General features: G+C 43.4%; 1 protein-coding gene across 1 annotated transcript; it reads right to left on the reverse strand.

Annotated features, from left to right (window-relative positions):
* Positions 1-595: 595 nt before the first annotated feature.
* On the reverse strand, positions 596-16,900 carry SLC35G1 (solute carrier family 35 member G1). Its single transcript, XM_005292559.5, has 3 exons — positions 16,453-16,900; positions 7,471-7,651; positions 596-6,739 (listed from the first exon to the last, which is right to left on the reverse strand). Exons 1-3 carry the CDS (start codon positions 16,682-16,684, stop codon positions 5,980-5,982), a joined length of 1,173 nt encoding a protein of 390 aa, XP_005292616.4. The 5' UTR covers positions 16,685-16,900; the 3' UTR covers positions 596-5,979.
* Positions 16,901-26,412: the final 9,512 nt, after the last annotated feature.

Here is a 26,412-nt window from a genome sequence, read left to right on the forward strand (position 1 = left end):
AACACTCAAAAGTTAAGAAATGCCAAGATCAAAGGTTTCACAGGAAACCTTAATTCTGGCATTTCCTAACTTTTGAGTATTTGACTTTAAAATCTTAATGTTCTTTTAACATAGTTTGTGTGTAATATTTGTATACACTGCTCAGGGAGTGGGTTCCACAGTATAAAAAATAGTCTGCAGCAGTTCTGCTACAGACTTCAGCAATGGGTATCTGTGTATAGATGTACAGTTAGCACACAGAAACAGAGTCAGGTTGTTGCATGCAAGTTGTTGAATATATTGGCACAATTAATTAGGGAAGCTTAGCCAATATTTGTCCACTACATTCTGAGAATAGGTGAAGCATGGACTATGACTACAAGGGACTCAGTGTAATCAGACCCTGATTCCCAAAGTTTAAAAAGAAAACCAGAAGCAGAAAAAATAGATTTGATTTTCACAAATACTGAGCACCCACAGTTTCCATTGATTTTAACTGGAGATGTAGGTGCTCAACACCTTTAAAAATTAGGTCCATAGACTCTGGTTGATCAGCTGTTCTTTGTTAAAGGTTATGTTTAGAGTTGTTCTATTAACCAAATGAAAACCAAACTTGTTTATTCTTCATATTCATTTTATTAGCAATTATGAAATATAAACCTCTTATGAAAATATTCTTAACATTTCAAGATACAGGAATTAAAATCATCTTTTAAAAATATATCAGTAGACACCAGAAACAGTAACTTCTACAAAACATACGATTTCACAGACATTTAACTACATAATAGATACAGAGACTCTTCAATTAGTGCTAGGGGTATCTGATTTTTACCCCATTTTTTGTGAAACTGTACCTCATGTAGTATATAAAATTACCCACTCCAATATACTGTACGAGTGACAATACAGTATGGCCTGTATACTGATGTGCTGAGGTACATTGAGCCCCAAAATCCCTTCCCCAGCTGCAAGCCCACAGAGGCACCACACTCCTCTTTGGACATGCTGACAGTCAAGAGACTGAACTCTCTTGATAGCAGCTATGTAATGGCAAAAATCAATGTTGCATTCTTGCTGCCAGCATTGCCAACCCTGCCACCTTCCAGAGTCCATGATTGCATCCAATTGTGCTTATGGGACCGATGCTGGAGATGTATCTTGCACGTTTAGTGGAGTCCCTAACTTGGAACTGGGAAACAGCTTCTCCTGGCTGACTAAATGCCAGTCAGCAAAGGGAGAAATTTTGAAGAGACTGACTAGCTAGAAATTAACAGACAGCTCCTGAACAAAGCTCAACAAGAGATTTCTTCCCACCAAATGGTGATCAAGAGTGGTAAGCCCATCTCATCACGACATGCAATTAGAGGAAGAAGCTTCTATCTATTGCAGAACAACATTTGAGCATTTGGAAGTGGGAAAACATGATTCCAACTTAAGATTTGACAGCAAAAAGCTCATAATTGGCTTGGACTCATCACTCAACAGTGGTGCTACACAAGGGGTTACTCAAACACTATTGGTGCAGTAACTCCCAAAGCCTGTCCAGCACCAGGATACTAGGAGGAAAGAGAACGAGACAGTGGACAGGTAGTTTAGTATGCGGGGACTTCAGTTACATGTATATCCCGTTTCTCCCTCATGCATGTTCTTAAAACTCTGGTGCAGAAGTTGGATTTTCTTTAGGGCTTTTCACAACCAAATAAACCCTGGATATGTTGGCCTGCTGTACAGTCACCATATGAAGATTTTTGGGCCACAAGCCTTGAGTATAATTCAGGCAAATAAGGCTCTAAGGTTGTAAAGTCCCACAGAAGTCATGGCAGCTGATTTCATTGGCTTTTTGCCTAGTAAAATAGCACATGCTCCGGTCAATGCACCAGTAAAAATTTAGTCTTTTGACCCTGCATTTTTGTGCAGGACAACATTTTAGTTGTTTATAATTTTTTCTATTTAGGAGCTACTGAAATCAGTGGTTACAAGTGTCCCATTGATTTCAATAGACCTTTATATGATAAAAATTTGATGCAGTAATATTGCATAATATTCCTTAAGAAAAAATTCCTAAGAAATACAGTACATTTGTCCAATTTAATAAAAACATTTTAAAGGACACTAAAAGATGTTAAACATTAATGCCATGTTTCTAATTTAGAGGTTGGCAAAATAGCACCTGAAATCCTGAGAAATTTGTTGCTCTATAATTCAAAAATGTCTTTCCAGATTAATACTCTTTTTTGGGGGGGGGGGGGGGAAGGAGACGACGACTTGGGCCCGAAAAATTACCTGACAACTAAGTTTCAACCTGATATAGTTTTAAAGTCTGCAGTGTAAGTGCCTGAAAAAAAACAGATATTTGAATTCCCAGTATAACTTATTAAAAGAGAAGCATTTTCAGCAGCTACTGCATTTTAAGGCAGTTATTTTAGCCATTTCATAACTATTTTCTTCAAAACGGTCCATAAAATTTAACTTTTTAGCTATAGTTTGAGAAAGAAAAAAAGCATCTGAAATGGGTTTAAAAAAATCTATTTTGAGGTGCTTCAAAAACCATACAATACTTAAAATTATTTACACTATTAAAAATGAATCTGGAAAGGCAAGTTGTAGATGCCTAAAATCATGCTTTATAAACAGGACAAATAAATATATCAGCACTACTAAATATCACTATAATCAAGGTCTTCCTCTCCATGTTGTTTTAGCAACCACCATCTAAGAGATTTTTAAAATCCAAATGAAGGCATTGCCCTTTTTAAAGAGCAAAAAGTGTTATAAAAGAAATTTGCTTAGCTTGATTCTTAAAGAAAGTAACACAATATAAGCCCTATCTTGCAAGATAGTGAATGCCTGAGACTCCCACTGATTTCATTGGGAGATGCAGGTACCCAGATACTCAACACCTTGCACCATCATGCCCTAAAACATCTGAGACAACAAAAAATGTGTAGTTCAAACAGACAGCAAAACCAGGTTTATTGTTTTCCTTCTTTCTATACACGCAATATTGTGAGAAAGTTGGGGAATAATGAGTGTGAATGGTCATGGAGAACCCCAAAGAAATTACATAGCTTTGGACAAAGAAAAATTACTTTGCCAGTTTGCTAACAGATGCTAACAAAGGATTAATGAAAATTTCAGTTTTAAAACTGACTAGCTATATCTCATTTACCATAGACAGTAAATTACACTTAAGGTGAAGGTTTGAACAAGGAAACTTGAGAAAAAGATTTGTTCCAAAGTTACTAAACCAATAAACTGTCTTCAGATCTGCATATTTTCTATATTTAAGTAAATCTTCATATACAATAAGACAACAAAACCTCTCTTCAGTAATGCAGGCTACTAAAGCATATGCAACAATTTATAATAATTCAGGGGCAATATGTGATTCAAACATTTTCAACATAATTTCTACAAGAGACAATCCCCCATAATACTTATGATTCTGTATTGTTGAAACTGGATCAGTTATATTTTCATCTTTTTTAAAAAGTTTCCTTAATTCCTTTCCCTAGAGTTTTGATCTTGACGTCAACAAAAGCAGCCTCAAGTCCACAGGATATATTCTGAGGCAATCTTACACAAATATGGCTTATTTCTTCTAGAAGCATCCTAAAGCACTTTACTAGTGTTATACATGCAGGAATCACTTCATCCAAACCACCGCAGAGTGGAATGCAACAGTTGTTTAACAATTTCTCTCACGAAAGTGATGGTACATGTATAAATATCTGTGCATCAAGATAAGACTATATCCATTATTTTATGTCAGTTTCCACACACAGGATGTATTCTTGGGTTCTGAGTATAAAAGATTTTCCTCTTTCAGAAAAGAGGAAACAATGTAAATGACTGAAAAACTCCACAGGGCACAGTGTAAAGGGTCTCAACAAAGTAAAAATTAAATCCATCTTAAAAGTCTATTGGACCGAGACCCACCAGTAGATCACAATCCATTTGGGAAACCACTATGTATTATAGTGATCTTCTCTTCCTGCCCATACAACTGGGAAACTGAACTCTATATTTTAATATTACCATAGTCATTGCTATCAAAAAGTCTTCAAACATTAAAGATGTGAGGAGTGCAGGGTACATTTTGTATATTCTCCACTATGACGCTGGCTAACCAGAGCTGTTTGTGGAATCTCTAAATACCTTTCATTGGCTACTGAAACAAGAAATGGGAGGTTTTACAATAAAACATTAAACAACATAACTGCAGCCAAGAAAAGTGCAACTTTTTTTTCACAAAAATACTTTGTATACAAAGTATTAAAAAAATTGAACAGCATTTTGAGAAATCTAAATTAAATACCTAAAAATATAAATAAAATATTTTTTGCATAGAATTAAGGATAGTGCAACTACAGCATAACATTTTGTAGCATAAGAAATGGTCAATTAACAAAGGGCTTGTCATAACTATAAAGGGAAGGGTAACAGCCCTCTTGTGTACAATAATATAATAAAATCCCTCCTGGCCAGAGACTCCAAAATCCTTTTATGTGTAAAGGGTTAAGAAGCTCAGGTAACCTGGCGGACACCTGACCCAAAGGACCAATAAGGGGACAAGATACTTTCAAATCTTGGTGGGGGGAAGGCTTTTGTTTGTGCTCTTTGTTTTGGGAGAGTTCACTCTTGGGACTAAGAGGGACCAGACATCAATCCAGGCTCTCCAAATCTTTCTGAACAAGTCTCTCATATTTCAAACTTGTAAGTACAACCAGGCAAGGCGTGGTAGTTTTTATCTTTGTTTTCTCAACTTGTAAATGTACCTTTTACTAGGGTGTTTACCTCTGTTTGCTGTAACTTTGAACCTAAGGCTAGAGGGGGGTCCTCTGGGCTCTTTAAGTTTGATTACCCTGTAAAGTTATTTTCCATCCTGATTTTACAGAGATGATTTTTACCTTTTTCTTTAATTAAAAGCCTTCTTTTTAAGAACCTGATTGATTTTCCCCTGTTTTTTAGATCCAAGGGGGTTGGATCTTGATCCACCAGGAGTTGGTGGGAGAGAGGAGGGGGGATGGTTAATTTCTCCTTGTTTTAAGATCCAAGGGGTTTGGATCTGTATTTACCAGGGAATTGGTGAAGAGTCTCTCAAGGCTACCCAGGGAAGGGAATTAGCACATTGGGAATGGTGGCAGTGGACCAGATCTAAGCTGGTAGTTAAGCTTAGAAGTTTTCATGCAGGCCCCCACATCTGTACCCTAAAGTTCAGAGTGGGGAAGGAGCCTTGACTGGGCTATACTAACAACCATTTTCTTTCATCACTGAAATTGTAGCAACTAAAGTAGTAGTAAATCAATGTGACTTGGTCTATTGGGAAAGTCACTTTAAATTAAAAGTTAGCCTCGCACGTCCGTTGTACAGAAGCTGGATTATTTTGTTGTTGTTTCTTTTTGCTGAATGGGGCCCTAACTTCTTGGAGCAAGTGTATTCATGAAACTGTCACTAAACACTTGTAAGATTAAAAATAAAAAACTTGTGTAGAGTTAAGAAAAAATAATTAGACTCCACTGCCTTGCTCCTATTCTATTCAGTTATACTTGTAGTATGTGAATGCAAACTACAACATTAGAATGATAGACTTTTACTCCCACTTTAAAGATGAGTGACCATACAAGATGTAAGAAATGGAGAATAAGGCCCAAAATTTTTACAGAACACCACTAGTTTGTGGGAAAGAAAAATATAAGCTTCTGTAGACAGTTACCGCCTGTATAAGATAGCAATCAGGAAACTGAGAGACAGCAAGATCTGTGAAAATACACCAATGCCTTGCTCAGTAGGACACTGAGTAGCATATGCAGAACCAGCTAGTTAAAACATCTGCTATGCTGCTTGAAAGTCAGCTGACTACTTTTCTTGGGGAGAATTTGGTAATAGAGTTAAATAAATGAAATATTTTAAATAAAATATATCTTACTATAAAATATATTTTTTCAAGAGTATGATGCTTATCTTTATTTCTGTAACAAAACAGCGTCTGATTTGCTAGATTTCATTTTCTTTAGTCTTTTTTGAATTTTGTTGCCACTTACGAATGGCAGTTCCAGAGCTACTGGCTACTACACAAAGGGCACCACCCACCGTCCACCAAGTTGGCAGATGATTGAGAAAAAGAATCTGCAAGATAAAAGCGAACACCACATCCATTGTTTTCATTATGGCAACAGGACCAGCCTTCTCTATCTGTAATGCTTTTGTGAGAAATATCTGACCCCCCAAACCTAACAGTCCAATTAATATTAGGAGAAATCTATCTGTACCACAATATGGTAAAGTCCATTCATCTATTACAAACAGTGCTACAATGCATTCAATTAATCCAATTACTGCATAATACCAAATAGACAAAAAATAATTCACAGATTTTCCCATCTTTCTTAATATAACAAAAGTTGAAGCTGTTGATACTGCACTTATAACAGCAGCTATTGTTCCTTTAAGATGATTTGTATAGCTTCCTTCAATCCCTGTAATACTGGATCCAAATAGAAAAGGAGGTCTTGCAATAAGCACCACTCCAGTGATTGTAAAGAGAGTGAAAAGAAGATCCCAAAGGCTGTATTTCTCCTTGAGAAATATCCAGGCTAACAATGATGTAAAAACTGGACTGCTGAAAGTTATAACAGTGGCATCAGCTAGAGGCATTACTTGGAAAGCATAGTAGAGAAGAATCATTGCACCAGAGCCAAGGAATCCTCGAAAGAAAAGAAAAACTCGTTTACCTTTTGGTCCCAAAAAACCTGTTCTGAAAATGAAAAAAACAAAGATATAATCACATTGATCTCACTGTCTGATGATTCATAATCAAACATTTAATTACATTTCACTACATTCATACCCTCAAATGAGGGACTTTTCATCATGAAACTGTCAGAATACCTTAATTTGGCTCTCTACAGAGATTTTTTTGGATTACTGTAACACCCAGAGGCTTCCATCAGAATCAAGATCCCATTGTGCTAGGCATTGTAGTACTGCTTGCAAAATGACCCCATAGAAAATAATATAAAGAGAAATCCTACTAATGACTTTCTATTTTTAAGGATATCTCAGAGTTTCAGTGAAGTATTTTTGGAATAATCCCTTCTCCTACTGCTCAGAGGCTCAAAATATTTCATAGAATCATAGAATATCAGGGTTGGAAGGGACCTGAGGAGGTCATCTAGTCCAACCCCTTGCTCAAAGCAAGACCAATCCCCAACTAAATCACCCCAGCCAGGACTTTGTCAAGCCTAACCTTAAAAACCTCAGAGATGTTTTCTGAATCTCAATGTTTTCTTAATGACAATGCCATTTATTTAGTGAGAAGTTACAAATGTTCCTTGAGACATTTCACTTCTTCAATTAAAGCCTGAATTAAAATAATACTTGCAGTCAGATTTACTCTCCAATTTCGTTAATGATAGCTGTGGATATAATATTACCTACAGAACATTAGGTACCTCACAAGATTTTGTATTTAGACACAATACCTACTTGTAGTATATTAAACCAGGAAGAACAAATGTCATTTGGAAAACACATCGAAATGCACTGATTTCCACTGAATGTACATCTTCAATTTTTTTAAGAAATAAAGAAGCCACTGAGAAAAGGAAGGCAGACAATATGGTATAAAACAGGCCAAGTCCTGGGCAGGTGAATTTCTTCTTTGTTCCTGCAACAGATAATAAATTCCAGTTAGTAACTAATAGTAATTTAGCTAATGGTGGGTTTTTCAGTTGTATTTGAAAATACCATATGATTGTCCAAATGATGTAGTTATATGAGGGAAGCAGCAAGTGGTGGGAAGACAAAAGAAACAGAGAAAACTACCACTTTTATTCATTGTAAGTATATTCCAAGTCATTTGTGTCCACCACATAGTCCCTTATTAATATTTTCTTAGATATGATGTATAGGAGGTGAAATTCAATACATAATGGCATTACACTCCTTACAAATCATATTTTATTGTCAGCTCAGGTGGTTTACACTTTTGGCTAATATCAAAATATTTGATTGTAATTTGAGAAATTCACTGCATCAGTGTCCCCAAACTGTGGGGCACACCCTTCTAGGGGGCATAGCAAGGCCCAGGCCAGCCCCCATGGGGGGAAAAAAGGGGGGAGTACCACCCAGCCCTGCTCTGCCCCCAGCTGCACTACTAGCCCCTAACCGCAACTCCGCTCCCAGCCCCACCCCTGGCTCCACTCCCGGCCCCAGCCCAGCCAGGCCCCCCACCTTGGCCCCCAGCCGTGGGCCTGCTCCCGGCCCCCTTAACCCTTGTCTGAGGGGGAGGGCATGATGTGAAAAGTTTGGGGACCACTGGATTACATGGATCAGTTTCTTTCTGACAACTACTCCAGGTTCGAGGCTTACAAAATATAACTGGCTGTGAACGTGTACTGGTTCCTGCCAAGTCATGAAACATTGAACCTTAAGGCATATATGCCACCTTACTTCATTAAAATTCCAAAGATAAAATCCTTTGTTTAAAAAGCCAGTTAAGGTTGCTAACTGACAACAGTTACCTATCACATCATCTAAAAAACCTAAGCACTTAAAATCTAGGAAATGACTAAGTATAACATGAAACTTACATTGTCTACATAAACAAACATTCATTATCCTTAACAAGTATAAAGCAATGCACATTTCATCATAACACAACCCCCTTAAATCTATTCTATGGATTTCTGGAGTTTTGGGGGTTTACCAATATTTTCGTGTAACAGATACCAAAATGGAAAGATTTTTAATTAAAGTAATTTTAAAACAGGTCAAGTGTTCAATTGTCATGGTCTTGTTAAACAGTCCTTGCATCTTTGCCAGTTCTATAGACAGAGGAGTTTCATCCCAGTTTGAACTCATTTGATTCCCTCTTCCAGTTTCCTCCCTTAAGAAGGTCCCTAACTCTGCTTCTTTGCTGGTCTTGAGGCTCCCTGCTACTTCAGGCACGCTTCAGTGAAATTTCTCTCTCTTTTCCTGTCTCCTTCCATGTCCCCCCGTGATTCACAAAATGGGAAAAGGGGTGGAGATGAACTGCTGGTGACCTGCAACATGCCTCCAGAGAAAGCAGGATCTCTTTGCAAAATAAGATGAACACTCTACTCACTGAGCTGTTAATTGAAGGAAGGTTAGACTCACAAGGGTACAATATCAGCAAGGAGTTCTAATGTCATTAGAAGGGAAAAAATGATTGTAGATATCAAAAAGCATAATATGTTATGGTGTTAAGATAATAAATGGAACAGCCACTCTCTAAAGTAGTTAGTTGTGATTAAAGATGTCTCCTCTTAGACATTGGGGGAGGCAAGGAGGCTTACAGATCTCATGGAGCAGAAGGAACAATGTGGCAGGACACAGCAGAAGGTTGGCTAACAAGCAACAAAGAATCAAAATAGGAATTTGTAATATTTAATTAAGAAAGTTTGTTCACAACCCATTTCAACCCTCCTTGGGATCATGACGCAAAGGTTAAGAAACTGCTCTATACTATCTAAAACAGGGTGGGCAAACTTTTTGGCCCAAGGGCCACATCGAGGTTGTGAAACAGTATGGAGGGCTGGGTAGGGAAGGCTGTGCCTCCCCAGACAGCCTGGCCCCTGCCCCCTACCACTTCCCACCCTCTGACTGCCCCCTCAGAACCCCTGACCCATCCAACCCCCTCCCTGCTCCTTGTCCCCTGACCACCCCCTCCCGGGACCCCGTCCCCTATCCAACCCCTCCCCCCCCACTCTGTCCCCTGACTGTCCTGACCCCATCCACACACCCCGCCCCCTGACAGGCCCCCTGGGACTCCCATGCCTATCCAACCTCCCCCGTTCCCCATCCCCTGCCCGCCCCCTGCCCACAGAACCTCCACCCCATCCAACCGCCCCCTGCTCCCTGACTGCTCCCCGGGACCACCCACCCCTAGCTCCCCCCCGGGACCCCACCCCCTACTCCCTGTCCCCTGACTGCCCCCCAGGACCTCCTACCCCTTATCCAACCCCACTGCTCCCCACCCCCTTACCATGCCGCTCAGAGCAGCAGGACTGGCTTACTGGAAAGCCTGGGAGGTGGGTGGGCGCAAGCCGCACAGCCCGGCAAGAGCGGCTGGCCAGAGTGCTCCCCGTGCGGCAGCATGACTGCGGGGGAGGGGGAACAGCAGGGGAGGGGCTGGGGGCTAGCCTCCCTGGCCGGGAGCTGAGGGGCCGGGCAGGACGGTCCCACGGGTCTGGATGTGGCCCGCGGGCAGTAGTTTGCCCACCTCTGAGCTAAAAGATGGGATTCCAGGCTGGCCTAATGTTTTCTGACATTGGGTCCAGCTTTAACAGTTCTTCAGATAGCAGACATTAAAATCAGGTTGGAATTGAAGTGGGATAGAGGGAACAGGGAAGTCAAATGATTACCAAAATGATGTCACTTTAAGGTTCAAAATCTCAAGCCACACTAGAGTGGGAAATGAATGACATTTCCAGTTGATTGCAACATTTGTTTTAGCTTTAGTAGCTCATTTGGACACAGGACTGGCTAACCTAGTGAGGAGGGCTGTAAACTAAGTTCGACGGGGACAGGTGAGCAAAGCCCACAGGTAAGTGGGGAACATGGAGACCGGGGAGATGGGTCGGAAACAAGAGGGAGTGTGGGCTATATTGGCAGAGAGAAAGGAGGGTCAGGACAAATCTGGGAGGAAAGATCAAACCAGTATCTTAGATGCCTATATACAAATGCGAGAAGTATGGGGAATAAGCAGGAAGAACTGGAAGTGCTAATAAATAAATACAACTATGACATTGTTGGCATCATTGAAACTTGGTGGGATAATACACGATTGGAATGTTGGTGTGGATGGGTACAGCTTGCTCAGGAAGGATAGACAGGGGAAAAAGGGAGGAGGTGTTGCCTTATATATTAAAAATGTACACACTTGGACTGAGGTAGAGATGGACACAGGAGACGGAAGTGTTGAGAGTCTCTGGGTTAGGCTAAAAGGGGTAAAAAACAAGGGAGATGTCATGCTAGGAGTCTACTACAGGCCACCTAACCAGGTGGAAGAGGTGGATGAGGCTTTTTTTAAGCAACTAACAAAATCATCCAAAGCCCAAGATTTGGTGGCAATGGGGGACTTCAACTATCCGGATATATGCTGGGAAAATAACACAGCTGGGCACAGACTATCCAACAAATTCTTGGACTGCATTGGAGACAACTTTTTATTTCAGAAGGTTGAAAAAGCTACTAGGGGGGAAGCTGTTCTAGACTTGATTTTAACAAATAGGGAGGAACTCGTTGAGAATTTGAAAGTAGAAGGCAGCCTGGGTGAAAGTGATCATGAAATCATAGAGTTTGCAATTCTAAGGAAGGGTAGAGGGAGAACAGCAAAACAGAGACAATGGATTTCAGGAAGGCAGATTTTGGTAAGCTCAGAGAGCTGATAGGTAAGGTCCCATGGGAATCAAGACTGAGGGGAAAAACAACTGAGGAGAGTTGGCAGTTTTTCAAAGGGACACTATTAAGGGCCCCAAAGCAAGCTATTCCGCTGGTTAGGAAAGATAGAAAATGTGGCAAAAGACCACCTTGGCTTAACCACGAGATCTTGCATGATCTAAAAAATAAAAAGGAGTCATATAAAAAATGGAAACTAGGACAGATTACAAAGGATGAATATAGGCAAACAACACAGGAATGCAGGGGCAAGATTAGAAAGGCAAAGGCACAAAATGAGCTCAAACTAGCTACAGGAATAAAGGGAAACAAGACAACTTTTTATCAATACATTAGAAGCAAGAGGAAGACCAAAGACAGGGTAGGCCCACTGCTTAGTGAAGAGGAGAAACAGTAACAAGAAACTTGGAAATGGCAGAGATGCTTAATGACTTCGTTTCGGTCTTCACCGAGAAGTCTGAAGGAATGCCTAACATAGTGAATGCTAATGGGAAGGGGGTAGGTTTAGCAGATAAAATAAAAAAAGAACAAGTTAAAAATCACTTAGAAAAGTTAGATGCCTGCAAGTCACCAGGGCCTGATGAAATGCATCCTAGAATACTCAAGGAGCTAATGGAGGAGGTATCTGAGCCTCTAGCTATTATCTCTGGAAAATCATGGGAGATGGGAGAGATTCCAGAAGACTGGAAAAGAGCAAATATAGTGCTTATCTATAAAAAGGGAAATAAAAACAACCCAGGAAACTACAGACCAGTTAGTTTAACTTCTGTGCCAGGGAAGATAATGGAGCAAGTAATTAAGGAAATCATCTGCAAACATTGGAAAGTGGTAAGGTGATAGGGAACAGCCAGCATGGATTTGTAAAGAACAAATCATGTCAAACCAATCTGATAGCTTTCTTCGATAGGATAACGAGTCTTGTGGATAAGGGAGAAGCTGTGGATGTGGTATACCTAGACTTTAGTAAGGCATTTGATACGGTCTCGCATGATATTCTTATCGATAAACTAGGCAAATACAATTTAGATGGGGCTACTATAAGGTGGGTGCATAACTGGCTGGATAACTGTACTCAGAGAGTTGTTATTAATGGTTCCCAATCCTGCTGGAAAGGCATAACGAGCGGGGTTCCGCAGGGATCTGTTTTGGGACCGGCTCTGTTCAATAGCTTCATCAACGACTTAGATATTGGCATAGAAAGTACGCTTATTAAGTTTGCGGATGATACCAAACTGGGAGGGATTGCAACTGCTTTGGAGGACAGGGTCGTAATTCAAAATGATCTAGACAAATTGGAGAAATGGTCTGAGTTAAACAGGATGAAGTTTAACAAAGACAAATGCAAAGTGCTCCACTTAGGAAGAAAAAATCAGTTTCACACCTACAGAATGGGAAGAGACTGTCTAGGAAGGAGTACGGCAGAAAGGGATCTAGGGGTTATAGTGGACCACAAGCTAAATATGAGTCAACAGTGTGATGCTGTTGCAAAAAAGCAAACATGATTCTGGGATGTATTAAGAGGTGTGTTGTGAGCAAGACACGAGAAGTCATTCTTCCGCTCTACTCTGTTCTGGTTAGGCCTCAGCTGGAGTACTGTGTCCAGTTCTGGGCACCGCATTTCAAGAAAGATGTGGAGAAACTGGAAAGGGTCCAGAGAAGAGCAACAAGAATGATTAAAGGTCTTGAGAACATGACCTATGAAGGAACGCTGAAAGAATTGGGTTTGTTTAGTTTGGAAAAGAAAAGACAGAGGGGACATGATCGCAGTTTTCAGGTATCTAAAAGGGTGTCATAAGGAGGAGGGAGAAAACTTGTTCACCTTAGCCTCTAAGGATAGAACCAGAAACAATGGGCTTAAACTGCAGCAAGGGGGGTCTAGGTTGGACATTAGGAAAAAGTTCCTAACTATCAGGGTGGTTAAACACTGGAATAAATTGCCTAGGGAGGTTGTGGAATCTCCATCTCTGGAGATATTTAAGAGTAGGTTAGATAAATGTCTATCAGGGATGGTCTAGACAGTATTTGGTCCTGCCATGCGGGCAGGGGACTGGACTCGATGACCTCTCGAGGTCCCTTCTAGTCCTAGAATCTATGAATCCCTCTATGCTATTCTGGCACTAGCCCAGGATTTTTAGCAACTGAAGACCAGTATAAAATTTGTAATTGTCCCCATTGTGCAAGTCAGTCAGTCTCTCTCTGTCTCACACACACACTTGCTTCAAAATTGTTGTCTGAGATATTAAATTAAAGTAAAGAGACTCATAGTGACCTACAGCTGAAAGAGGAAATCTAAACCCATGCTGGTCCAGGGAGTGAAGCACAAAAACAGAATATCAAATTCTTATTTCCTGCACGGTAGCATATTTGATTACTACAAAAAGTAGAAGTCAACCAAAATAATGGGAACCCTGAAGCGAATAGCCCATCAAATTAAAGCAAGAATTCCCACATCTGGTATAAGCTTATGATCTATTTTCTTCAAAGAAAATTTTCTGGGAACTCTTAGCTTTAGTAATCTATCCAGTGTACTATGCATGTCTGAAAAATGCACTCCTCCATCGTGACCTAACACTGGACTGTCAGAAAAATAAAAAGGTATCAGAAAACACTAGAATTGAAAACGGTGGTATCTCAGATTACCAAAGCAAGAACTTACGAAATAAGACAGTGCTTCTCAATACACTAATACTAATAAAATTAAATAAGACCCTCCCCTCCCCACATGAGAATTAAAGTTGTTCAAGTTTATTTTCTTTCAAAGTACATACCAAAAAGAAAGTATGGTAAGGCAACATTCCTATCCAACTCAATAGCAGTCTGCAAATATTAACCTCTACTACCATGACACTCAACCACTCAAACAAACATGCTTTCAGTTCAAAAATATCATTGCCTAGCAGCTTGAAAAGCTCCGAGAACTGGGCAAAGAAAGCTTTAAATGACACCTGAGCTTTCTCTACTAGATGTGTAAAGATTTAAACAGAGCAGGTGTTACAGCAGCTTCTAGGGAACTAGTTTCCCTAGTTCTGTTCACTAATCAGCTCCACTCCCCAGTCCCTTAGACAATCTCCAGCCCTTGTTTTAAGCTCTAGACAGGTACCTCCTGACCCCTGCCCCACTCAGTTTTCTTGTAAACTATGAGCATTTACATTTAATATGTCTAAGTTTCATATGTGTAATTGTTATACTTGCAAAATATGTATAAATAAAAATAATGCTTAGGTTACAAAACAAAACTGAATGGGCAGTTGAGAGGTGGCAAGAGAAGGTAAAGGACATTGACCAAGAATGCTCTCCAAGGTGAGAAGGCAGGGAAGGTCAGAAGAAGAGCTCCTAACCTTCATGTCTTAGGATGCTCATGAGAGAGGAGTTATCTGGCAGACCTAAGGAAAGCTGCAGGAATAAGTTTGTGTCTGTGGACTTCCCAAATTCCAGGAGACAAGCTCGGGATATGGAACCTTGCTTATAATACAGCTTAGTCAGTGAAGCACCCATCTACAGTACTCATATTCTTAAAGTTAAGCACTTGCATAAGTCTTCACAGGATCATGGCTAGAGCCCCATGTTTTTCACAACTGCAAAATAAAATGAAAAATTCTCCCACACTGATGGCTCCTGCCCCACAGGGCTGGGTCTAGCTCCCTGTTCTGGGCATGGGATTGTAGCACCACTCAGCTTTGACCAGGCTGCCCTTTGGTCATCATGATGGGGGGTGGGGGGGGCGGGGTGAATTTGAGTGAGTGGCACTGTGATCCCATGGGCAGCTTGAGAAACTGGGTGAACCTGGAGAGCAGGGTGAGTGCAGGATCTCCAACCCCCATCCCCAAAGGAAGCAGGGCCTGACCCACCCATATGAATAAAATGAAACACACAAAAATCCAAAAAAGAAAAGAAAAAACAAGAATTTCATGGGGCTCTAATCAAAATAACCAAATATAAAATGTAAAAATGACCTCACAGACTATCAGAGAAAATAAAGTGAAGTAAAATATCTGTATTACCAATGAGGCCTCATAGTGGAGGCCTCATAAGTATGTAGATTTTCCCTCATACTTCTTCATTATAAGCAGAGTATGGTTCAGAAAATATTGCTCACATGGCCAAAGTTCATTGTCCTTTTATCTCTAAGTCATTTTAATTTACTCAGCATTCAAAACTGGCACACAAAGTTTACAATCTAAGAACAAATGCCCTCTGCACCGGTTTTCCCCACAAGATAAGCTCTATGGAAGCCAATCTCAGTGCTTGGTAAAACAAAAGCAGACTTTGACAGAAGGGTAAGGCAAGTTCAGTCTTGTTAAATGAACACTAAGCTAGGAACCAGAAATTCCAGGACTTTCTCAGTCTTCTGGACACTCACTTGCTGGGTGGCCTTGGGCAGGAGAGGTCACTTAAGCTTTTTGTGTCCTTGTTTCCCAGTATGTAAAATGGACAGTGATATTTCTGTACCTGTGCAGAATGCTGCAGGGTCTTGTTAGGAGAGGATCCTAATTTAAAGCCCTTTGTTATATAGTGCTAAGGATAGCTAAGATGGTGGCTCCAAGCAATCTGACTTCACTTCTCTATACTTGTACCTTTAATGAATTAAGACTGTTTTAACCCGAGGGAATGGGACAAACCAGAGAGCATGAAGGGAACAGGAGACTTGAGCCCAAAATGTCCAAAAGCGGGTAGCTACGTGTCCCCATTCTCAACCGCCGCGTGTCATGGGGGTTGTGGTTGCCCAACACGGTGGAAAGCCGACGTTGGGCTGCTTCCCAGCGCGCCTGCGGGCGAGTGTCGAGGCCGGGGAGTGAGCTCGGGGCGCGAAGGGCTCGCTGGCCGTTAGCCCGCGCGAAGGCGGAGACAGACAGCAGGATCGGGCACCCGTCTGCCTGGCGCCCTCGGGGGAGCGGCCGAGGAGCACCGCTTGCGCCCAGTCACCGTGTCGGATGTGCCCTGGTTCCCGCTTCCTCCGCCTGGCAGTGTCCCCCCGAGGGGCGGGGAGCCCACACCGCAGGGCAGAGCACAACTCCCCTCCCCCGCCAGCCGGGCTCCCCTCCTCACCGGGCGTCTTCCGTGCCCACGGGAGCCTGCAGCACGGCCGGGATGAGGCTGAGCAGCAGCTACAGCCGCCGCCTTCGGGCTCCTGGGCGCCCGCCGCCTCCATGGCGCCCGCCTGGCACTGGCGGTGCTGTCCCGCGCCCGCCGCATCCTCCTCCTCGCTCCGCGGCGGCGCCGGCTCCCGTCCTCCCACGGGGGGAGCAGCAGCGCCGCCGCTACCCAGCTGCCGCACCATGGGGCCGGCTGGGAGCTCCCGCTAGCTCGACGCACTGCTGCCGGCCGGCCGGCTCACACCCGGCTTCCTGCGCATGCGCTGGTACCGCCCCCTGAGCTGGGGGCTGCTCCAGCCTGCGGGAGGTTTGTATTTGCCCCAGCCCCGTCACGGCTTGAGGGGTCAGCTGCGGGGCCCAGCCTCCAAAGCAGGGGGCTCCGGCTCCCTCCCGCCTCAGGTGCCTAATCCTCGCCTGTCCGCAGCCGGGGCGCGACCCCGGTCCCTGGGGTATCCTACCTCCGCATTGCCGCTTCTCACCGGTCCCTCCCCAGGAGGCAGGGCCGCCCGAAGCTAGGGGCGAGGGCTGCGCGGCAGAGGTTCCTCTAGCGGTAGTTAACGTGGATTGAATAGGAGGGGGCGCCCTCTCTTCCCCCCCCCAAAGAAGGGAGGGAGCTGCCTGAGGAGGCAATGCCGCGCCCCCCCCCCTTACGTTCACCCTGGAGCACTGCTACTGTGCGGTCAGCGCCATCTCTGATGTTGGCTGGCGCAAAAGCCTTAGCTGGCCGCTAGGGTGATCACATCCATTTCAGTCATAAAGCAAAACTATGAAAAATGAGGCAAAGCTTATTTTTGAGGGGCAACCGGCAGCGGCCCAGGCAGCAACATGACAGCTGAGAGTCTGCACAAATGTTTAACTGAGATAATAGTTTAGCTGTCACTTTCTGGTCTCTCTCAGTCTGCCACTGTCACTGCAACATCTATCAGGCACCAACTAATCCAGTTTCTGCACCAATTTATATGGCAGGCATTTATTTCCACTATCTCATTAAAAACTAATTGAATCATACAACTGAACAATCATCTCAGCAGTGACGATCATCTTTCAGCGTTCAAAAGTGCTTTTATCTGGCTGAACATGTTCTTGTGCATAAAGGTGTCCACCGGCATCATCAGATAGTTTCCTCTCCTGACACTGCCCTTGCAATTAGGCAACATTGGGAGTGAACACACATTTCTACCCAATAACAACATGTTTAAAAATTACTTTGATGCAGATCTACAAAGGTATTTGCTCCTAACTTCCATTGATTTCAATGGAAGTTAGAAGCCTAAGTACCTTTGTGGATCTGGGCCCTTGGGACAGACCTTTTTTCCTCTGTCCTCCCCCCCTCTCCTTTCCCAAATAGAGGGAAAAGAGCAACTCATGTTCAAGGAAGCCTATGAACATCCCATCTAGCAGCAGAACATAAAGCCACATCCTGAACTACTAAATAACCCAAGAAACCAGAAGAAATCATAGGTTGAAACACTACAAATCAATCTGTGGCAACTGATGGACAAGGAAAATGGGAGAACATTGTCATCTATGGAGCATGACACAAAAAGGCACAAGTGGGAAAAGCACTAAGCTAATTTGTTAAAGGACATATTCAGCACCAACCAGTATGGGAACCCCAGTGCAACATCAGACACCCCTACAGCAGCGGGATCTTCCATTCCCACTTTGGCAGAACTCTAGGCAATATAGGCCTGATTTTGAGATGGGCACCCAGTGTATTTTAATGAGAGCTGCAGATGGTTGACATCTCTTAAAATCAAGCTATATGGCCCTGATTCAAAGCAGAAACCTGCAACCCAATCCAAACCCAATGGGGCTCAACTACAAGTGTCAGGTTTGGGTCGGAAAACCACCCAACCCTCTTGGGCTTGAGTCGGCTCTCCTACTTCTGCCTGTGTGTGCTGCAGAATTAAATGTGTCAGTGAGTCACAGCACCTCTCACTCTGCAGCACACAAAGCACAGCTGAGGGCAATGGCCAGCAGACAGGACTTTCAGAAGCCATAGGTGCTGGAACTAGAGGTGTGGGGGATGCTTCCACATCACCTGCCTTGAAGTGATTTCCATTATAATACAGGGCTTACAATTTGGTTCAATGGCTCTCAGTCCCCCCACCTATAAAAATTGTTCCAGCACCCCCAGCAGTAGCTAATGCACACACCCATTGCTGCGCTAAACCAACAGGCAGGGGGGTGGTGGTGGCGGTGGCGGCACTGACTCAGGTTCAGGGTGAAGGGTTAGGTCGAAAATGACTTGGTTGGATGAGCTTGGGTCCAGTTTAGATCTAGGTCCAGGCTTCAAAATTAGGCTCGAGCAGACCTCTAATTTAAAGCCTTTTAAAATGCATGTTAAGACACTCATTGACTTCAACAAGCTTTGGATCAGACCGATATGTCTAGTGACTCATTTTATTCTGCTCTCAACCCCAGTATCATTAGACTTCCTCACTATGGTGATCTCTACACATCATATACAGTAGAATCCCATTTATTTGAGCCTCCATTATCCGGCTCTCTCCATTAACCAAACAACTAGCACATCTGTTAGCCTGAAATTAACGACCCAAAGCCAGTGGTGCTGACTCTGAGAGACCTGATTGGAAGAGAAGCCCTGGCTTTCTAATTATGTACATTCAAGAGGTGCTGCTCCTGCAAAAAGGAAACACTGCAGCCATTCAGGAAACATGGTAGTGTTTACTTAACAAGCAAGGGCTTTAATGCTGAAGAGCAGGATTGCAAGATTAAATGACTCCCAATGGGAAGAGTGGGGGAAGCAACCTTAACTGAGCCTGACTCCAGGTCCAGAAGTGGGTGATCTCTCCTCTGACCTCTAGACTGGAGCTGCAACCTCACACTTCCTTAATCCTGAAAGATAAGTAAAGAAAGCTCTTTGTCTGTTATCTGAATTTCTGATTATCCAATCTGGCTCCAGTCCCAGTTATATTGGAGTTCTGCTGTACTGATACACCAGAATCTCATCATAATCTGTTCTAAAGTGTTTTACTTAAGTTCTCATTTCAAACTGTGCTCATTAAATAAAAATGTACTTCCTTCAGCTCAGGTGTGTGCATCTTTCCATGTGTGATACTGTGGAGTGCCTCATCTCACCTACAAGCCCCATAATTTACCAAAGCTAATGTGAATAGAAATGTTTTCATGGCTTTTTTATTAAAAAAAAGTTAAGACTTTTTAGTGTGGTGGAGAAGGTATTTAACCATTCTCATGCAGTGTTGTGAATTCAACTACCACCAATGTGCTAGAGCATGAGAATCAGGAAGTGAAACACATTAGAATCAAAAGTCAAATGGAGCAACGTCTGTGACAATCAGGGTCCAGACAATCCAAGGGGAGAACAGGGGTGGAGGGGGAGGGAGGTCTGGACCCTAAAGTCACCAGATGTTCCAATATTCAGGGCTTTGTCTTAAGGATCCTATTACCCCCACACACTCCACTGTCCTGATTTTTAACACTTGCTGTCTGGTCACCTATTGAACCCCCAAAGAATAAGTAATTGATCAACTGGTTGTATACAATGTTATTGTGGATAAAAATATGTAAAGTAAGGTCTTGTATGAATGCTTGTAATGTTCTGAACTTGATGGTCATTGTGACCTTTATATACCCAGTGGTTTTGAATGTGTGTATTTGTGTAGATATAAAACGGCGCTTATCATTTGTCCTGCAATAGTCAAGCTCCACCTTACAACAGGAAGATGGCCAAATGAGCCAGGCATGGGTGTGTGCAATCAAATGAGACTAGCTCCAAGCACCTAGAATTATACAATCCAGGAAAAAATAAATGAAGGTCCATTAAAGTTAATGGAAAGACACTGAAATGGAAAAGAAACCCCTGGTCTCAGAAAACTAAGGCCAAGTCTACATTACAGACCTATATCGATAAAACTATGTCGTTCAGAGGTGTGATAAATCCACACCCCTGAACTACATAGTTATACCAACCTTGCCTCCCCCACACATAAACAGTGCTATGTCAACGGCAGAGCTTCTCCCACTGACACAAACCACCTCCCCGAGAGGCAGTAGCTAACAGTGCTGATGGGAGATATACTCCTGTGCTGACAGGAGAATCTTCACTTAAGCAGTGCAGCAGCTGCCGATGCACCATTGTAAATGTGGACCTGCTCTAAGAAAAGAGGGAGTTTCCCCCTTTCTACATAACCATGAGTCATTCTACAAGAAGAATGAGGGGAAAAGGAGAAAAATCCTTTTAAAAGAAAGTTTTATCCAGAAAAAAAGGGACAGTCTCGGCGGCAGGGTGTGATGTTCCCCCTCTGGTGTTATCTGGACCGGTGATCTGCTAGGTCATTCCAATCCTTGACTCTGGGAGCCAGCCTTACCCTGCTCTGCTGTGAGAACCCCCACTCCTGGGCAGGGGCGGCTCTATGTATTTTGCCACCCCAAGCACGGCAGTCTTCAGCGGCATGCCTGCGGAAGGTCCGCTGGTAACGCAGATTCGGCGGCATGCCTGCGGGAGGTCCACTGGTCCCGCGCCTTCGGCGTACCTGCCGCCGAAGCTGCGGGACCGGCGGACCTCCCCCAGGCATGCCGCCGAAGGCAGCCTGACTGCCTCCTTCAGGCCGCCCCCCCACGGCTTGCCGCCCCAGGCACCCGCTTGGTGCGCTGGTGCCTGGAGCCGCCCCTGCTCCTGGCCTGTTCGCGCACAGCCTATGGCATGTAAGCTGCTCCCAGCTACTTGCAAGCGAATGACACTAGCCAATATCCCCAGTCCCAGACACAACCCTAGGAACCTCCGTCTTGCGTGTCCAGTTATGCTCGCTGGATGCTGCAAGCTTATATGACTTTGTCAATTTAACAAAGAAATTGATATGTACTAGGCTTGTTATCCCCAGGGGAGTCTCTCACACGCTTCAAACCAAATGCACTGCTTCAGGTAGAAAAAACAAACAGATTTATTAACTATAAAGATAGATTTTAAGTGATTATAAGTCAAAGCATAACAGGTCAGGCTCAAATGAAATAAAAGCAAAACTCATTCTAAGCTGATCTAAACGCTTTCAATGGCCCTACAAACTTAGATGCTTCTCACCACAGCCTGGCTGGTTGCTCTTCAGCCAGGCTCTCCCCTTTCATCAGTGCTTCAGTCACTTGGTGTGGTGTCTGTAGATGTAGGTGGAAGAGAGAGAGAGCATGGCAAATGTCTCCCTTTTATCATGTCCTTTCTTCCCTTTTGGCTTTGCCCTCCCTCCCCCTTCAGAGTCAGGTGAGCATTACCTCATCGCAGTTCCAAACTGACCAAAGGAAGGGGGTGTGAGTCTCTTGAGAGTCTAACAGATTCTTTTGTTGCTGCCTAGGCCAGCGTCCTTTGTTCCTGTGAGGCTGGGCTCGGTTTGTCCCATACCTGCCCTGAGGAGGTGTGAACTGCCTTTTTGCTCTTGGAGAGTTTTTGCCTGGGCTTATTTTAAGCCATGAGGATAAATTTTCAGCCTCATAACTACATGCATGAAATTATAACCTATAACATCACTATAACAACCATGCTCAGTACATCATGAGCCTTCTGAAGACACCCAACATGACAAACTTTGCATTGGCTATCACACAATCATTTTATAAAGATAACATGGGGGTGTAGGGTGTTCCTCTGAGGTATAGAGTGACACACAGGATTCTGTCTATGAAGGCTAGATCCATCATTTGAGACAAATTTATAGATGTGCCAGAGTTAGTACCAAATACTGCACTGTAGGAGGAGATTCAAGGAAATGTTCTCTCTGCCCCATCTTCCTGGGTTCATTTTAAATAGGAGCATCTCAGGGCAGTGTTTGTTTATGCCAAGATATAGAAAGCATTCTATTTGCTGCTGGTCAAGTTCCCAGTAAAACTGCCAGACTTGTCTCATGTCAAAAGCTTCCAAAGTCTATTTGTAAAACACAGCCCTCTCTGAAGAAGGGGAGCATTTCCAGAATGTTAGGGCAGTGCAGCTGCCCAAAGTAACCAGCAGTCAAATATAATTTGCAGGCAGGGTGCCCCAGACAGGAAAGACATGTAGATGCATGAAATATATATTACAAATCAGCTTTATATGCAGCTGTTAAAGTGTATATAAAGCCTTGCTATACTAGAGAAACTTATTGTTCTAAGAACTGATTGCCCTCTGCACATTGCCACCTTGATCACAACCCCCCTGAAATATCTTGGTGTTGACTCTCTACTAGTGGTCACTCATGGCTAGACGGCACAGATTTCAGTTCCCTGACCTCCAGTCACTAAGCCCTGGCAGAAGTTAGCAGGGGCCTACGCTAACTTCCACCACTTGTGTAATTTCCAGAGCAAAGTGGTCTTAGTAGATCAGATAATCTGTCCTGCAGCACAATGCCCTGCAAACCTCCACCACAACAGTGGCCACCTCGGATTTCCTTAAGGAAACTGCTTTCCATATGGCCATTAGCAACTGGGGGTAGCCATCTTTCACAGGGCTATCACCACCATCTTTTCTATGGGAAGCAGGACTCTCATTCTGTTGGTTTGTAGTTGCAGTTTTAGGTTAGGCTCAACATGAGTTCCAGGAAAATTTACTTCCAAATCTAGAATTTCTGCAGCCATTGCTTATCATCATAGGTCTTGAGGACAAAATGTCACCAACAATCTGTCACCTAGATACAGACCCAGCAGTGCTACTTCACCCAGTAAAACTTCTCCACAAGTACAGTGGAGTCATCTGCTTTCTTGGTAGCTATGTTTGCTTACCTGCTTGGTGAGCTCCTGGTCTCAGTCCCTGGCTCTCTAATAATACTACCTCAGACTCCTTGTACTGGCTTCTCAAAAATTCCAGCATATATTTTACCCTTATCCAACAGAAAACTTTCTTGCTGAGCATTCCTCCTGACCTCCATGGTCAGAAAGTGGCACAGGCAATAAATGAATTTTTCTATGGGATTGTGGGAGTGTGTCCTCTATTCCCACAGTTGTCTTGGGCACCAGGCCTTTTGGAATCCCCTACATACCATTGCTTCTGGGAGCTGTAACATGAATTATGGGATAGGTGCCCAGAGAGGATTGAAAGTGGTATAAAACAGCATTTATGTGGAAGCATGGCAAAACTGCAAGGGTTACTAAACTTGTAACTTATTCAGTATGGCTAATGTTGACGCAATGAACTATTTGTGCTTAAACTGGTACATTTTAACAGGCTTAATTGGAAACAGTTCAGTTCTCTATTGTAGACACAGATATACTGGGAGGTGCCTTCACAATTGTATAAGTGAATGATACATGTTTTTATAAAGTTAGATTTCACTATCACTATGATAATGTATATTATGAAACATTTCATTAAGGCCGATAGCCAATGTTAAAGGGTCTTTAAAATTAATTTTTTTCTTAACATTTCTTGTCTCTTGTCATTAACACCTGAGATTATTTAAGTTGAAGAAAATTTTAAAAGTCTAATGTACTTTTTACCCTATATGCTGCCTTTAACACAGAACAAAAAGGCAGTCTGAGACACAAAGGATTTACAATCTTAGGCCACGTCTACACTAGCGAGTTTACAATGGCACAGCTGTATTGATGCAGCTGTGCTGCTGTAAGATCGCTCGTTTAGCTACTCTATGCGGATGGAAGAGAACTCTCCTGTCGACATAATAAAACCACTTCAGCAAGTGGCAGTAGCTATGTCGGTGGGAGAAGCTTTCTTGCTGACATAGCGCTGTGCACACTACCATTTATGCCAGCAAAATGTATGTCACTCAGGAGTGTGTTTTTTCACACCCCTGAACGACATAAGTTTTGCTGACAGAAGTGGTAGTGCAGACACGGCCTAAGCCTGGGCTACACTAAAAATTTAGGTCAATCCAGCTACATTGATCTCTCAGTGGTGTGAAAAATCCACACCCCTGTGCGATATAGTTAAGACTGCGTAGTGTAGACAGCACTAGATCAACAGAAGAATACCTCCTCTTGGGGAGGTGGATTACCTATGCTGACGGGAGGATCACTCCCATCCGCATAGGGAGTATCTATACCGAAGTGCTAAAGAGGCACAGCCCTTAGTAGAAGACAAGAGACAACAGATGGGTACAGACTGACAGAGGGGGATTACAAAGAAAACAATGAGACAGTATTGATCAGCATCAGAAGCAAGCTCCCCACACACCAGGACACACCAACTCAAAGCAGCACCAGACCCTGACAGAACAACAGATGCAAAACCTGTAGTCGTATTTCCACTACTATGATTATCAACACCCGCCCCCCCCCCCCACATTCCTTTCGAGATCCATTGGTCCTACACATGCCTATCACAACATGTGGTATACCTCATCCAATGCACTAAATGAACGTACAGAAAAATAATAAAAGACAAAAACACATTACCTGAGGGTGAACAGTTTTCACAAAATGATCACTCTGTATCTGACCTCTTAGCACAGGTGCTGGCTTCTAATTTTCCCCAGGGGTGTTCAACCCCTGCTCAGCCCCAGGCCCTGCCCCACTACACCCCTTCCCTCAAGGCCCCATTCCCACCCCCACTCCACCCCCGCCCTGCCTCTTCCCTGCCTCTTTCTGCCCCCTCCCCTGAGCGCACCCCATCCCCACTCCTCCCTCTCCCTCCCAGCACCTCCTGCACACCACCACGGAACAGTTGTTCTGCAGTGTGCAGGAGGTGCTGGGAGGGAGGGAGAGGAGTTGATCCGCAGGAGCCGCGGGCGGGAGTGGAGTGGAGTGAGTGGGAGGGAGGGAAGGAGGGGAGCTTGGCTGCCTGTGTGTGCTAAGCACCCGCTATGCCTCTTAGTCCTTATTTCAAAGGAAATCTGCACAACACTTTAAAAAGGGTTCAGAGTAGCAGCCGTGTTAGACTGTATCCGCAAAAAGAACAGGAGTACTTGTGGCACCTTAGAGACTAACAAATTTATTAGAGCATAAGCTTTTGTGGACTACAGCCCAAGATGAGTCTAGGAACTTAAATTAATAACTTTGTTAGGCACTACAAATCCTGGACTGAATAGAGACATTGGATTTATGGCTTATTACAACAATCAATAAACCACTAACAACCACCCCCCAAGCTGTCATTTTTTTCTCCCTTCCTTCTTTCTCCCCTGTGACTAAAGGAGTATTAATGGACCACTTCACCTTGAATGGTCCCTTAACATATGTGTTAACTACTTATTCTAAACTATCCATTCAACCTTGTATTTAGTTGCAACACTCTGAGGGCTTGAAATGCGACAGCGGCACAGCTGCACTGCTGAAGCTGCGTTGCTGTAGCGCTTCAGTGTAGATACTACCTGCACTGATGGGAGGGGTTCTCCCATCAATATAGATAATCCACCCCCCTGAGAGGCCTTGCATTGTCTGCAACAGGATTTAGGTTTGGTTGGCTTAACTGCGCCATTCAGGGGTGTGAATTTTTCACATCCCTGAGGCTAGGTCTATACTACCCGCCTGAATCGGCGGGTAGAAATCGACCTCTCGGGGATCGGGACGCGACAATCGATCCCCGAATCGGCGCTCTTACTCCACCAGCGGAGGTGGTAGTAAGCGCCGCCGACAGAAAGCCGCAGAAGTCGATTTTGCCGCCGTCCTCACAACGGGGTAAGTCGGCTGCGATACGTCGAATTCAGCTACGCTATTCACGTAGCTGAATTTGCGTATCTTAAATCGACTCCCCCCTGTAGTGTAGATGTACCCTGAGTGATGTAATTAAGCCAACTTAATTTTTTAGTGTAGACCAGGCCTGAATATGTTTCCCAGACCTGAAGAAGAGCTCTATGTATGCTTGAAAGCTTGTCTCTCTCACCCACAGAAGTTGTCCAATAAAAGATATTTACCTCACCCACCTTACCTCTCTTATTAGCTAGGTTGGAATTTCTTATTCTTTATATGAATTAGAACGGGAAATCAATGTCTAAATTGGAGCTGTGACTGGTGG

Source organism: Chrysemys picta, chromosome 7 (assembly GCF_011386835.1).
Source record: "Chrysemys picta bellii isolate R12L10 chromosome 7, ASM1138683v2, whole genome shotgun sequence".
In the NCBI taxonomy this organism is placed as follows: domain Eukaryota; kingdom Metazoa; phylum Chordata; order Testudines; family Emydidae; genus Chrysemys; species Chrysemys picta.